We start from the raw sequence: 16,432 nt of genomic DNA, 5'->3' as shown, positions 1-16,432 counted from the left end.
TCATAATGGACACATTATCAGGTCAAAAAAAAAAAAGATTTATACCTTGCTATAATAGCATTAACTTATACAGGGAAGGTTCAGAAGTAACTTAAGAGTTTAATGGTAACTACTCAATATTTCTACAAAGAATGTGCTAATAACTTTCTTTCTTGAAACATACATAAGCCAAATTACCTACTTGTGTATTAATCCATAAATTCACTAAAAATAACAAATTCTTAATATTATCTATTAAAAAGTAAATGCGTAACATAATAGCAAGAACATTTTAGATTTCTAAACAGTAATTTGTCATTTCTAAGCATTCCCAGAAAAGCACAATGAATTCCTGGGAATATTAGAAATGTTCTTAAAATATTTACAAAAACGTTTTAATCTATATATTATTAAATTTCAAGAAATAGCTTAACTGACATTCCATAGAATTAAAATGCTAATGTAATCCTGCCTCTTCTATATATTCCTTTATAAACAAAATATGCTAACTACCCCTCCCATCCCTTTTTGGGTTTGAATGCCCATCTTTATCTGTTAGGAATGTAGAGACTATGTTTAATTGCTGCTTATTAAAATAAAAAACTCCAGCATAAAAATGTTTTAATAATTGCTTTTATTTTCTCACCAAGCAGAACAGTCATAATGTATTCTTTTTATAACCTTATAATTTATTTGTTTTTTAAATCCCTTACCAATCCTTCATAAAGTTGAAAGTTTCTTCCTCTTAAAATTATTTACTCACCTAAGTAATGTGTGAATAAATTTTTATTATTTCTTTTATGAAAAAACTTATCTTTGAACTTAAAAGAATTTTATTTTTTTTTTTACTTTTTAAAGAGTTTTCTTTCTTTCTTTTTTTTTTTTTTTGATGTGGACCATATTTTAAGTCTTCATTGAATTTGTTACAATAGTGCTTCTGTTTTATGTTTGGGGGTTTTTTTGGTCACGAGGCATGTGGGATCTTAGCTCCCGGACCAGGGATCGAACCCGCACCTGCACTGGAAGGCGAAGTCTTAACCCCTGGACTGCCAGAAAAGTCCCCAAAAAGAATTTTATTTTTCCATAGCTTTTTCTGTGACCACAGAGAGCACAGCAACACCAAAGAGAAAACTGATAGACCATTTTTATAACTTACTGACAGAAATTTATAATCTCAAAAGAATAATTTTTAAATTTACAAGTAAAGAAAAGCATCACATCTATAGTATTCTATATCTAAACATAAAAATTTCAGACTTGTTAGATTTATTAATTGGCAGTAGCCAATTACTAGGCCAAATGCCAGTAATGATGGTGAACTTAAACTGTATATTTGGCTTCTTTCAAGAACTGATGTAATCATTAAGGTTCACTATGAATATTCAAAGCACTTGGGATAAAAAGAATAGCAGATAATATCTTCCTGGATATTACAGAATTTGCAAGTACACTTTACCCTTGAACAACACAGGTTTGAACTGCGTGAGTCCACTTATTCACAATTTTTTTTTTTAAATAAATACATACTACAGCACTAGGCAACTTGTGGTTGCTTGAATCTGTGGATGCAGAGCCAAGGATAAGGAGGGCTGAGTGCAAAGTAAGTAATACATGGATTTCTGACTGTGCTAAGGGACAGTACCCCTACCACCCTCGACCCCGTGTTGTTCAAGGGTCAACTATATTATTAATTTGATTGGAAAGATGAAAATGGAGTTTTAAGTGGTACCACATAGAGAAACCCATGTAGTTTATATACTGCTTTCTTAAACTGTATTTTAAAATTAAGAACCATTAGTTCTAGATTTGTAAACGAGAAATTATTTAAATTATCATTATCATTTTAGTGCTTTAAATACCATAAAAAAGAGATGATACTTTATGTGGAACTAACTCAACTTTTAATAGAAACCTTTGAAATTAGAAACATTCTTTAAAGTCCTCAAAAGAAACAAATACCTTTCACTGATTTAAAAAAATATGACAGAAATGACATTTAACTAAGCTTCCAAGATAAAAATGTGGTCCCTAGCATTTAAATATGCACTTATATTTTATAACTTCTCAACATCAGTGCAAAATCAGTTGAGTTACCTTAAAAAAGCCGTAAAAATTTGCAAGTGTGCTAAGTGAACCAATAGTGGAACGGAGAGGGAGTAAACTACTGACTGTTCAGAAAATAATAATAAAAATCAACACAGGTCATTTGGAAACAATTTCTGGTCTAAAACCCTTACTGTTCAGTCTCAGTAATTCTTTTTAAGTATTTCCATTTTTCTTACTGGTAACAATGACTTCAAATCTAAACATTTGTCTGATAAAAGTCACCAGATACAAGAATATATTTTCAGATCAAAGAAGAAAGATATTGAGAGAAAAAAATTATAAGGCCAACATTCATGTTGCCAAGGGACTGAAAAATCTAGAACACACAAAGTGGCTGCAAACCTGCTTTGTCAACACCTTACATGCCAACCTTCGTTTTCTACTTTTCTTCTTCTTCTTCTTATAATATTAAGGTAAAGTTTAAAACTTTACAAAAAAGTTTTAGTTTCAATCAGTATCAATCCACTATTTAGAAACAAAAAAAGAAAGGAAGGAAGGAAGAAAGAAAGAAAGAAAAAAGACTTAAGAAGAAGTCTGAAAACGAGACCGACCTATACCCTGGGTGAGATTGGATGGGTTAAATGTCTCTGGCACTATTTGTCTTCACTATTGACAGACACTGTCACACAACCCACCACACGATGCCTGTCTCTGAATGGCGAAGCTAGAATGCAAGTTAAGTGTATTAATAGAAAAAACAACTAGCATCCCAGCATATAAAATAAGCAATCCAGATTACTTTACCAAAAAACAAAAATAAAAACAAAACCAAAAAAACCAAAAAACCAAAATTGTAGGGTCGATCATTTAAATTACATGTTTAAAACAGTTCTAATTTCCCATTTGTACTTTTCCCACCCAACATAGGTTTACATGCTACTATAAGCAATGTTTTAAAACAAACTTTAAAAAATTAAATTATTAACATCCAAATAAATGCATGTGGGTAAATTTCTTATTCAAAATTTTTGTTAACTCATATTCACCAATTTGTTCTCCTGTTTACTAATGCAATCTAATCCATAAGCCAGAATGTTCTCTCTAGGTGTTTTTAAACTATGCCCTTACCCAAATTCCCTTAAAGAGTATACGACGATATGTTCTGACCAATACACTCAAGCACTAAAAAATATATACATTTTACCAGCAAAAGAGTAGTTTCATTTCTCAGGCCAACTTCCAAACACTTCCTCATCACCCCCCCCTCCAAAAAAGTTACTAATTTACACTATTTAAAAAGATTCTTGGCCATGCCGTGCAGCATGGGATCTTAGTTCCCTGACCAGGGATCAAACCCTTGCCCCTGCATTGGAAGTGAGGCATCTTAACAAATGGACCACCAGGGAAGTCCTAATTTACACTTTTAAATTAGATATGTTACTGTGCATAAAACGTTTGATCCTAGAGGCTCTATTTAAAAAAAATAATTAGCACTATTGCTGAAGCTGAAGGGGTTGTTACTGATTTACTAGAGACCATCCTTCTCTCCTTCAGTCCATCAAACTGCCAGTCATAGTTCTAATACTACACAATAATTACTCTCCCGCTTTTAATCTAAATTCTCCTAAAATAATTATTTTTACCTTGTCTGAGTGCCATTAATAAACATTCACAGAGTATTTATTAAAGAATGTTTCCTGAAAAATAAAATGCTTACAAAATTTGTAAGTGTCCTGACACTGAGAGCAATGTTTTAAATATATATTTTATCCTATTCAACCCTAAGTATTTAATCACAGTGTAAAATAGGTACTAGGTACATATTACACAATCTGTTTTTTAAATCCTTTCCTCTTGGAAGACAAAGATGCTTTCTATCATCCAGTGATTTAAGTACTACAGGGTAGTATCAGTCATTGATACTGGGTGGAGACCAAAAATCCCAGAAAGAATCCTCACTCTCAAATAATTTAAACACAAAAGGGAATAACTATACTAGCTGATGACTACATTTATTGTTGTCAAAGACCCCAGGAAGAACAGGGTTTTTTAAACAAAAAGACAGCAATTATACTACTTGAAAGGTAATGTTTACTTTAAGACAAAAAGAGAGATTACCACCACATTAACTTAAGAACTGGAGAGAAAAAAACAGTTCTGAGGGATGCTATTTGAAGGTCACTTCAATGCTTTATCATATAATACCTTTTAAAATAGTTTAAATTAAATAATAAAGTCATTCCTATCAACTCTAGTCCAATGTCTTCATATTTCTTCTTTTTCAGAGGTGAACAAAAAAGGGAAAATAGTATTTGTATCATTAAAATCTTCTGATATAATAATTCAGAATGGTTTTACAACTGGATCTGGATTACAGTGTACATTAGATCCAACTGTAGATAAAATGTCTAGACAAAAAACAGAAGTCATAAATTGCTCTACTAGAAGTTTTGATAATTGATCACGCATCTTTATCATTTCATTTTTTAAAAAGTGGGAAGAGAATTCTAGGAAGAATACTTAATCAGTCAACTTTGCAGAATCATCCCTTTGGGAAGTGTCTGTTCTCCCTATGATTCATCATCCTCTAGCAATGCTTCTTTCATTTACAAGGGCTCCTAGTGAGAGTGTCAACATTAAAGAGTAAGTCAGAAAGGAAATCCCATGGCCCATGTGTTGTCTGATATGCAAAACTTCAAAATGAGGTAAAAAAAACAGACTGAGAATGGAAAGAAAGAAGCAAAATAAAGCTAAAAAACTTGTTTTTATAAAAATAAGATCTATTTTTTAAAACCTTACTAACAAATGAAAGGAGAAATCCATGTGGGAGGGAGGTCAATGTTTACCGAACGATCACTGATTATCAGGCAGTATTAAGTATTTTACATATTTACCTTCATAATAATCTTAAGAAAAAGTTGTTGTTACTGTCTACTTACAGGGGTAATATGAGAAATTTACTGAACTTCCACAAGGTTCTGTCTATATGATAGAAATGATATGATAGCAATCAGATTCAAAGTAGGTCTTTATGATTCCAAAGCTCATGCTAATTTTATTATATTTCACATATGGGAAAAGAGAAATAATGTCATAGAAACAGGTGAAGTCTTTTGTTGTATCCTACCCTAATCAATTCCCCTCACTCCAGTCCCAGCTGGAGTGTTTTTATACAACTTTATTACTATTATTTATACAACTAATTATTATAAAACAATTAGTTATGGCAATACTTTTCGCTTATTATCAATCTTATTGGTAGCATAAAAAAAGTAAGCCTACTTCTGTGCATTAATTTCTTAATGTGAAATTCTACAAAACACATAAACAAAAAAAGAAATTGTGTCTATTTGATGTATGTAATTTGTCTATGAATGGCTGAGAATCTATGTGCAGTTTTAAAATGCTATTCTATAGACTCAGGTAATATAAAAATCTGCTTATTCTACCAGAAAATGAAAAAACCACAATATTTATAAAAGTTGCTAAAAATTAGCAAGAGGACCAAAAAAGGTAAACATTTAGGGAATAAACCATTAACAGGCCATGTGTACTTTCTGTCAGTGAAAATGTATAATATGGATAGTCTCCTGAATTGGTAACTGTTTCTGAATTAACCATTATGGCCCAAGTTTGCTGATGCTCTCCATTCTAATAACGCAGATGTTAGTAGTACACATCTATACATACGTACATACACACATATTTCTATATGTATAAATGTATGTATTTAGATTTACTATGTAATTTTAAAAGTCAGAATGAGGAGAAAAGTTTTTAAACATGTTGTTACTTCAACGAGTTTGTAGCTAGGATCTGACTTCCTTCTGGAAGTGGTCCAGTTTTCTAGGAAAAGTAGGAATGACCATATGGAATAACCAAGATCAATTCACACTTCAGCTCACAACATCAATATGTAGGTTACATAGGTGAATTACTTTTCCTGTTAATGGGCTTTGGGTTTAATCTTCGGAATATATACTACATAAATGGCCCAAATTCTGAAATATGTTAACCTAGTTAGCCCAGGAGAGCAGTCAAAGGCAAATTTGCTCCTTAAATTTAGTCAACTCAAGAAAATAAGAATTACATAACTGCAAGTATCTTCTAACACTAGTAAACAAGTTACAATAAATTCAATGGGCTAAGTACTCTGTTACTGTAAATAACTTTTATAAACAATTTATATTCTTCTAGAAATAATATTCCTATTTTTTAGATCCTGAAACTTGCAGAGGAGAATGAGTATGGCTTTTTCAACTCAATGTCCTACACACTGCCTAGTCCAGGATCTTGTGTTTCCCTAATTGAAGTGACAGAACATTATGCTAAATTCCCTAAAGTACAATGGCAAGGAGAAAAGAACTTAGACCTTAGTGGGAAAGAAGAGAGGTGTCTTGTGCCTGGAAGGATTGAGTTATGATATGATATGATGGACGGATCATATATATATGATATCCATATCCACACCATATGATATGATATAGATCATATGGATCACTTCATGTAAATTGTAAAGTACAATTCCTATCACATAGTAGGAACTCAAAAATGATAGCTTATATTTTCTTCAACTCAATTTTTGTATAGTTTTGCTGTTATGGATGGTCTACAAATTTCTATGATTTTAATTTAGGTGATTAAGGTGTCTGAAGTATTGGGATAGCCAAAAAGTTCATTCGGGTTTTTCTGTAACATCTTATGGAAAAACCTGAATGAACTTTTTGGCCAAACCAATAAATTAAAGCATAGCTGTTCTTTGATTATAGGACATTATTTAGTTCTCTAGTGTCCCCTCCTATACTGTAAATAGCACACAGTTAAGTTCTTTCAGTATAGAAAATACCTGTTAGGTACTTGCTGTAAGCATAAAATTCAAAGCACTATTTAATAAGTCTCTTCCAACAGAAAAGTTTATTATATGGATCACTTCATGTAAAATTATTAACTTTAATTACAGCCTTTAAAAACTTTTGTATGTGCTTTATTAGTGTATATACCTATACATGTTAAAAACTGCTACCAAGTATTCATATACTGAGATATTATTTCTAAAGAGGACTAATATATAATTCCTGAAAGTAAAATAACAACTTTATGAAAACAACAAAAGAATTACTAACTAGTTATTCTTAAGATTCTCTGGCTGAATTATAAAACCTATGGTTTGATTAATTCATTGTTTATTTCAAGAATTAGAATTAAAACATTTTAAAGAAACCTGAAATAATTACCCTAGCAAAATATTTTGATATAAACTAATAAACATGATGCTACATCCCAAGATGAGGACAAATAGAATTTAGGATAGAACAAGAAAATAATCTGATTTCTTAAAATGAAGAGTAAAGTTTATTGTTCACTTCTGTGAAAGACTCCCTATTTTAAATAAATTAAGACAATCTAAGGATAAAACTGTAAACATGTAAGTAGATTTTTAAAAATACTCGATTGGTATGTGAATTGTATCTCAATAAAGCTGTTATTTAAGAAAAATATCTGCCATATCTCTTTTCAAAAATCCAAAATTCTAGTGTAACTGTTTTAGTTCTCCTTAATAATACTTCTTATATTTTAGTTCCTTCCAACCTATACTGTAGGATTAAAGAAACAAACAAAAAGAATCCTTTCACAACTTTCATTTCTTCTTGATCAACTCCTTATTTTGCCAGAATTTATCAATTCATGTAGATAACTTTTTTTTAATAAGTGATAATTTTTAAATTTATTTATTTATTTGGGTCTTTGTTGTGGTGAACTGGCTGCTCTAGTTGCAGTGAGTGGACTCTAGAGTGTGCGGGCTCAGTAGTTGTAGCACGTGGCCTTAGTTGTAGTATGTGCGATCTTAGTTCTCTCACCAGGAATCGAACCCTGGGCCCCCTGCATTGGGAACGAAGAGTCTTAACCACTGGACCACCAGGGAAGTCCCTGGATAACTTTTTTGTGTTAGGAAAACAGTCTCTGTCTTAATTACTAAGAACCTACAATATTCTTCAGAAAGTCTGTACTTCTAAAACTTTTATTCATTTATATATTGAACCTCAAACTCCTAAGAAACTTTCTAGTGCGACAAAAACAGATGCCTTTTAAAAATGGGGAAGAGTACGGATTTCAGACTGTTGATTTCCAACTACACCTCCCAGATTGTGACACTTGGCCCTATGGAGAGGGGAGGAGTTGTAAGGAAGTAAACCTCTCCCCCATTCCCAACTCTGGGTCTTACCAGATAAAAGATGTTATTAATGAGAGTATGTAAAAGTGTGAATAGTGTAGAAGCAGAAAAAAGGTTTAAGAGACATTCTTTTTACCCAGTATTCTGGATTGTGGATTAGCAGCATCATGTTTACTCATTCCTTCAGTAATACATAAAGGGAAAAAAATCTAGATTGGCGAATCTGAGAAACACATTTTTAATAATTAAATAATTTAAAATGTACATGAACACCTATATGCCCAGCCTCTAAATTTTAAAATTTAAATTGATTTAGAATTTGTGAAACACAAACCTTTATGGCAGAACTAGAAGTCTGTTCCCACCAGGCCCTCATACCTGATAGCAGCCAATCCGGCTCCTTCAAAACTCTGAAGAATTAACTACATCAAGCGTCATCATTTTTATGCATTTCATATTTAAACAGCAAATGCTATAGATTAAAAAAAAAAATCAAAGAAGTCTAAATTAATGTATCTTTCCCTAAACATCTAGTCTTTTGGCCAGGAAACACTGAATAACTGCTAAGTTACTCCAAATCTCTTTGACATGTATGTCACTAAGGACATTAATATGTCAAATAAAAAAAGCAACTCTAATTATACATACTAACTGATATCCCTACTATAACTATTCTGCAATTTAAACTCTCTTACCTATAATGTTACATGACAAAGACTCTATTCTACCAATAAGACATTAGAATTCTAGAATAAGACTATTTTGGTTAAAAGTAAACATGTGTAAAAAAAATTACAAACGACTTGGTTTTAGATCGTAGAAACTTTCTGTGTGTGAATATATGAAAATTATCAAGGTCACCTCTTTACTCTCTTCACAATCTTTACAATGTCAATAACTTCTTGATCTAATAAGAATTCATTACTTCAGAATACTTCCTTTGGTTAATTCTTATTTTCATGATTTTTCAACTCAAAGCCTTCATTCAAATTTATCTGGAGAGGATTATGGAGGGAGGGAGGGAAGGAGGGACCTTCAACATTCCATTAGTGACTCAAATTCAAAAACTTTCAATATTTATATATAAAAACTTCTAAAACTGAGTTTGGTATTATTTCAAAGGAAGTGTCGTTCTTTTTCCAAACCTAGCTAACATTTTTTCAGCTTTTAAAAGGAACTGGATCTACTGTCAACAGATGTTAAAAAGCACAGAAGAAACAGACTTTTAGTTCTATACAGATTCAACATGTCTTTAAACAAATCTCAAAAGATACAAAAGAAATCAGTTAGTCAATTTCTACCTGTGGATTTAAAGTGAAATATTTCATTAAAATTAAAAAATATATATTTTATTATCTGATACTATTTTAAAACTAGATTAAATATTTAAATTCCAGAAAAAATATTCAGTGCATATAAAGTGAAACCAGGTCATCTTAACAATTCAATTACTAAAATGTTCACAATTAAATCCACAGAATCTGTTAGAAAATGTCTGGCAACACATGAACAGTGAGCAGGGCTGGTAAGTTTCTTGGCCATGTTTAAAGTTTTCCTGCCCTCAACCAGGAAGGCTGCATATTGCACTATACGGCTCAGGGGAAAGATTGGTACACAAGGTTAACTGGACTTAGGTTAATGCAAATAAGAAAAGTACCCAAAGTTCTATTGTAGTACCAATATCCTCATTTAAATCACAACCTTCCGCTTCACTGTTCTTTTTGAAACAAAAAGAATTTACTGAAAACAATGTTTTGATGGATTTTAAGTACCATTTTAAAAGATGAGAGGTATCATATTAGGCAAGAAACCTCTAATTAGTAGGATAGATTAAACTTCAGAGTATATATATGTAATTTTCTAACTTTTTTAAAACACCAAACACACTTAGTAGTCTATAAACCCAACTAAAAAAAGAATTACAGTTGGGCAATCTAATATTACTGAAAGCATTCTTTATTAATTTATCACTAATCAAGACATTTTTCAATTAGCTTGTCTGTCAATCTTGTAATTCAATCAAAATTTGAACCAATTTTATATAATTATAAAGTGTATGATTTGAGAGCTGATTAAAAATAAACTTGATAAATTTCAAACATTACTTTCCATACTTTTTCACTGATATAAGAAAATGTCTTTATATAAACATTACATTCAAATCTTCCATTTACTTTCAACTGAATTTAAAATAAGTATAAAGTCACATATGTTTTTAAATGTAGGGAAAAGGTTATAGTAACATGCTACAAACAGAAAAGACACTTGAGTGCTTGAGTCCTTTTTTCAGATTATACAAAATAAAACATTTTCCCCTTTGAGCAAATTTTTTAAAATAATTGTTTTATAGAGACTCAAATATAATTTTCTACCCATAGCTTGGTATTTATAATAACCTTTTTATGTGCAGTGAACAAAAAAACTTTAAACTTGTTCCCATAGTTGAAGATAAGGTCCATTCTGGGAGATGGCACTAATAGATGTGCCAACGTGAAATTTTAAGAAATAACAGTTGTATCAAGAATATTGTATACTGAAAGTTTTTAATGTTAAAAGTATGTAGTTTAAAACCTCCTAAAACAAACCCTCAAATCACACTCTTTGATATGAATTTTGCCAGCACTGTTCATGTTGACCAGATAATACTTTTTCTTTTAAAAGTAAAATGAAATGCATACCAGCAGCAACTACAGCTGGAGGAGGCGAGCCTGCCTCACCACCACTTGTCTGACTCATTGATGCTACAGATGGTTCTCTAGATGGAGGTAACTGTAACTCCTTTGGGAGAAGATCATAGACAGATTCTGTTGGGGGAAAGGGAAAAAACTTTTTTTAAAAGGAGTATAAGTCAATAACCTAATTATGAGCACAAAATTAATGTCTTTTCACTCATAAGAACTATATTATTCATACACATACACTAAACTTCATATAACTACTGTTGTAAAAATTATTAGCAAATATTTTTCTATTATATACTTTTATTGAACTGAATAATGAATTTTCCATTCATTCTAACCCCTGTTTTCTTCTTGGTTTTATCCCTCATGCTTACGATGATCTACAGAAAAAGTTATTAAAATTTTAAAACTGTATAAAACTAGACAGAAGAGATGTCAAATAATCCAAGATGCTCCAATATCTTCCTTTGAAAAAAAAAAAAAAAAAGAGCATAACTTATAATCCTTTACATATGAGATGGCATGTACTAGTGTATATCAGCTTTAAATTGGCTTCTCCAATTAGACCAATCGTCTACTGCTCTTTTACTCAGCACCTTTATCAAATATTTTAATTTGCTATCACAATGCATTTTTCCCTCCTAAAGAAGAGAAAAAGAGAAATGTTATGGCTCAAGGAACTACTTCTTACTCTGAGGTATCTCCAACTCTAGAAAGGCATAAGTATAGGATACTCTTAAATCACTAAGCACAAGTGCCTATATTAGATTATGATTACTTTTCTATCCCAGATTAAAGAGTACTGTATCTTTTTAATATATTTTATAATATTCTAATTGTCCATAAAATCAAATTTACATCTACTATTTAAAAATTGTTTTATAGTTATTATTACATGGTTTTTGGACAGAAATAATTATCAAGATATCCACTAAAGGTAGTAGAATCAATGTTGGAAGAAACTTCAAAAGACCAGTTAGAATCATATGTCTATTTTCTAAAGAATCGAGGCACAGAGTTTAAGGGACTTGCCTAGTATTCTAAGAAAAGCAACATTCCAACTATTAAAGAAGATTATTAACTATTTGTACTAAGTGATTAAAAAAATAAAGGTAGCACTGTAAGACATTTTATCCTTGGTAGCAAACAATACTGTCAGTTAACTGATTACTGAATTCATAAATACTTTGATCCTCCCAGTTAAAATACGTATCCTGAGTTTCATATGGATAGGAATAAGAAAGAATATCATGAAGGAAAGCTAAAATTAGAAGTTGTAGTATTAAATGATCTCTGTTCACAGTAAAGAATCCACTTAAAAATTTTTCTTTCGAAAAACTATTACCTAACACTTGAAATTTTCATCTTCAAATCATTTAGCAGATGTTACATCTGTCTGAATATAATATGCCCTGACTAAAATTTTTCAGCTTGTTAAAATGTTGCTAAAAAACTTAAGTAGATTACTTCCATCTTTCAAATATAGGGGGGATAGTACAAGAAACTAATTAAAACAAATGTCACATCATCAAACATAGATTTTAATACAATTATTTTTCTCAATCCACGTTGAAAACGAGACCCTTATACATAGAAGAAAAGCATATTCAAGACCTTTTTTTTGGGGGGGGTGTAGGAAAATAAACAAAAAGGAAATATGAAAATAAAAATTAGCTTAGATAAAAAGAGAAAGGATCTACCAAAATGCATTTATGTCAAGGGAAAAAAAACTTAACCTAGTAAAGCCCCATCACTAACCACATTTCACTTTCCCAAAGAAGGACATAGAGTCTAAATTAGAGGTATAAAAGCAATGTCAATAAAAATACATTGGAAAGTAACTAAATATAGAACTTGTTATATTTCAATCTTCCCTATAGCCTACCCCCAAACCAAAGTAATAAGCAAGTCAAGTGGAAGGTGTAGGAAGCATGGATTCATTCCTTCACCAAAGGTATTTTCTGATTAACTGACTCAAGTGTTTGGAAAATTAGAGAAGTCAGAAGTTTCTTCCTATCTATCCAAGGAAAACAGCAGGTAAGACAGTCCTTACCATCACAGGCTCTGACTTCAGACAAAACTGTGTTGGCTCTTCTACTTTAAACAACTTCTCTAAGACTTAAATCCTCACTGAAACTCTTCTTTTACCCCATTATCTCAAAGATTCCCTCCAAGATATAACTGTACACCATGACCACATACCTTGGTCTTACTCTCAAGCCTGCTTCCCATAAAACATAAAAAGATTAAAGGGATATAAATTATGCTGTTAGTACTATTGTCCTTTAGTCCTAAATTCAATCCAAATTAAACACTTATACAGTCTCCACTAGCCAATGAGAGAACTCCTGAACAAGAGCACAGGTCCTTTAAATCCATGAAAACAACAAATAGTCCTCCCTCATGTTAAGCTGCCATATCTATTTTTCTTGCATTATCTTTTAAATCAGTTAAATAGATAAGGAGGAATGAAATTCTAGATTTATAAGCAAAGAATATGAAGAAAGAGAATGGGAAATCTATAACGGAAAGGCAGTTTCCTGAGACGACTTCCTTAGATAACTATAACCTCTACTACATTTTTTTTTTAAAAAATCTACTAGATTTTAAAAGAATCTACTAGATTTTTTTTTTTTTAAAGAGAAAGAATGGTTACAAGGTTTCTTTTCGGGGTGGTAAAAATTCCAAAATTAGATTATGGCAATGGCTACACAGCTCTATAAATATAAATAACTAAACACCACTGAATCTGCACACTTTATTATTTTTTTTAAATTTCCTTACCTAGAGGAACTTACAGTTTAGCAAAAAGCAATACTCTGTTCAACCCTCAGTGCTCAACCTTGTTTGTATAATTCCGCTTATATGAAATGTCTAGAACAGACAAATTTATAGAGACAGAAAGTAGGAGAGCGGTAGCCTAGGGCTGGGTGAATGAAAGAAAGATGGGTGACAGCTAAAAAAATATGGGCTTTCTTTTGGGAGTAGTGAAAATACTACAAAATTGATTCTGGTGATGGTTTCACAATACTGTGAAGAGAATAAAAACCTTTCAACTGTATACCTTAAATGGGCAAGTTGTATTATATGTGAATAAGATTGTTAACAAAAAACCTACATAACCGAACATTTGTTATCTCATATTTTCTGTGGACCAGGAGTCTGGGCATGGCTTAACTGGGTACTTTGCTTAGGATCTCACAAAATTGCAATGAAGGTGTTGGGCAGGGCTGTAACCATATTGCTCAGTGCTCAAATTCATCTATTTTTGAAAATTTATTGTATTTTTTATTTTTTTTTATACAGCTGGTCCTCATTAGTTATTCATTTTATTCATATGAGTCATACTGACATACATATATGTCAATCCAAATATCACAATTCATCACACCACCACCTCTCACCCCCGCCATTTTCCCGCCTTGGTGTACATACGTTTGTTCTCTACATCTGCCTCTCAATTTCTTTTTTCTTTCTTTTTTTTTTTTGCGGTACGTGGGCCTCTCACTGCTGTGGCCTCTCCCGCTGCAGAGCACAGGCTCCGGACGCACAGGCTCAGCGGCCATGGCTCACGGGCCCAGCTGCTCCATGGCACGTGGGATCCTCCCGGACCAGGACACGAACCTGTGTCCCCTGCATTGGCAGGCAGACTCTCAACCACTGCACCACCAGGGAAGCCCCGCGTCTCAATTTCTGCCCAGCAAACTGGTTCATCTGTACCATTTTTCTAGGTTCCACATATACGTGTTAATATACAATATTTCTTTTTCTCTTTCTGACATACTTCACTCTGTATGACAGTCTCTAGATCCATCCACATCTCTACAACTGACCCAATTTCACTCCTTTTTAAGGCCGAGTAATATTCCATTGTATATATGTACCACATCTTCTTTATCCATTCATCTGTCGATGGGCATTTAGGTTGCTTCCATGACCTGGCTATTGTAAATAGTGCTGCAATGAACATTGGGGTGCATGTGTCTTTTTGAATTATGGTTTTCTCTGAGTATATGCCCAGTAGTGGGATTGCTGGGTCATATGGTAGCTCTATTTTTAGTTTCTTAAGGAACCTCCATACTGTTCTCCATAGTGGCTGTATCAATTCACATTCCCACCAACAGGGCAAGAGGGTTACCTTTTCTCCACACCCTCTCCAGCACTTGTTCTCTGTAGATTTTCTGATGATGCCCATTTTACCCAGTGTGAGGTGATACTTCATTGTAGTTTTGAGTTGCATTTCTCTAATAATTAGTGATGTTGAGCAGCATTTCGTGTGCTTCTTGGCCATGTGTATGTCTTCCCTGGAGAAATGTCTATTTAGGTCTTCTGCCCATTTTTGGATTGGGTTGTTTATTTTTTGTTTTTGTTTTTTTCTGGTACGCAGGCCTCTCACTGTTGTGGCCTCTCCCATTGCAGAGCACAGGCTCCAGACGCACAGGCTCAGCGGCCACGGCCCACGGGCCGGGCCGCTCCGCGGCATGTGGGATCCTCCTGGACCGGGACACGAACCCCTGTCCCCCACATCGGCAGGCGGACTCTCAACCACTGCGCCACCAGGGAAGCCCTTGTTTTTTTAATATTGAGCTGCATGAGCTGTTTATATACTTTGGAGATTAATCATTTGTACATTGATTCGTTTGCAAATATTTTCTCCCATTCTGAGGGTTGTCTTTTCGTCTTGTTTATAGTTTCCTTTACTGCACAAAAGCTTTTAGGTTTCATTAGGTCCCATTTGTTTATTTATATTTCCATTACTCTAGGAGGTAGATCAAGAAAGATCGTGCTGTGATTTATGTCAGAGTGTTCTTCCTATGTTTTCCTCTAAGAGTTTTATAGTGTCCAGTCTTACATTTAGGTCTCTAATCCATTTTGAGTTTATTTTTGTGTATGCTGTTAGGGAGTGTTCTAATTTCATTCTTTTACATGTAGCTGTCCAGTTTTCCCAGCACCACTTATTGAAGACACTGTCTTTTCTCCATTGTATATCCTTGCCTCCTTTGTCATAGATTAGTTCACCATAGGTGCGTGGGATTATCTCTGGGTTTTCAATCCTGTTCCATTGATCTATATTTCTGTTTTTGTGCCAGTACCATATTGTCTTGATTACTGTAGCTTTGTAGTATAGTCTGAAGTCAGGGAGTCTGATTCCTCCAGCTCTGTTTTTTTCCCTCAAGACTGCTTTGGCTATTCGGGGTCTTTTGTGTCTCCATACAAATTTTAAGATTTTTTGTTCTAGTTCTGTGAAAAATGCCATTGGTAATCTGATAGGGATTGCATTGAATCCGTAGATTGCTTTGGGTAGTATAGTCATTTTCACAATATTGATTTTTCCAATCCAAGAACATGGTATATCTCTCCATCTGTTGGTATCATCTTTAATTTCTTTCATCAGTGTCTTATAGTTTTCTGCATACACGTCGTTTGTCTCCCTAGGCAGGTTTATTCCTAGGTATTTTATTCTTTTTGTTGCAGTGGTAAACGGGAGTGTTTCCTTAATTTCTCTTTCAGATTTTTCATCATTAGTGTATAGGAATGCAAGAGATTACTGTGC

General features: G+C 32.9%; 1 protein-coding gene across 1 annotated transcript in view; it reads right to left on the bottom strand.

Moving 5' to 3' along the window:
• NFAT5 (nuclear factor of activated T cells 5) overlaps nucleotides 1–16,432 on the bottom strand; it is a 131,823-nt gene that overhangs the window by 48,121 nt on the left and 67,270 nt on the right. The window contains exon 3 of the mRNA XM_030863494.2: nucleotides 10,876–11,001. Coding sequence (XP_030719354.1) covers nucleotides 10,876–11,001 — 126 coding nt within the window. The remainder of the gene's footprint in view (nucleotides 1–10,875; nucleotides 11,002–16,432) is intronic.

This window comes from Globicephala melas, chromosome 19 (assembly GCF_963455315.2).
Source record: "Globicephala melas chromosome 19, mGloMel1.2, whole genome shotgun sequence".
Lineage (NCBI taxonomy): Eukaryota > Metazoa > Chordata > Mammalia > Artiodactyla > Delphinidae > Globicephala > Globicephala melas.
Note: the sequence above shows the minus strand (reverse complement) of the source record. Positions and strands in the feature narration are given on the sequence as shown.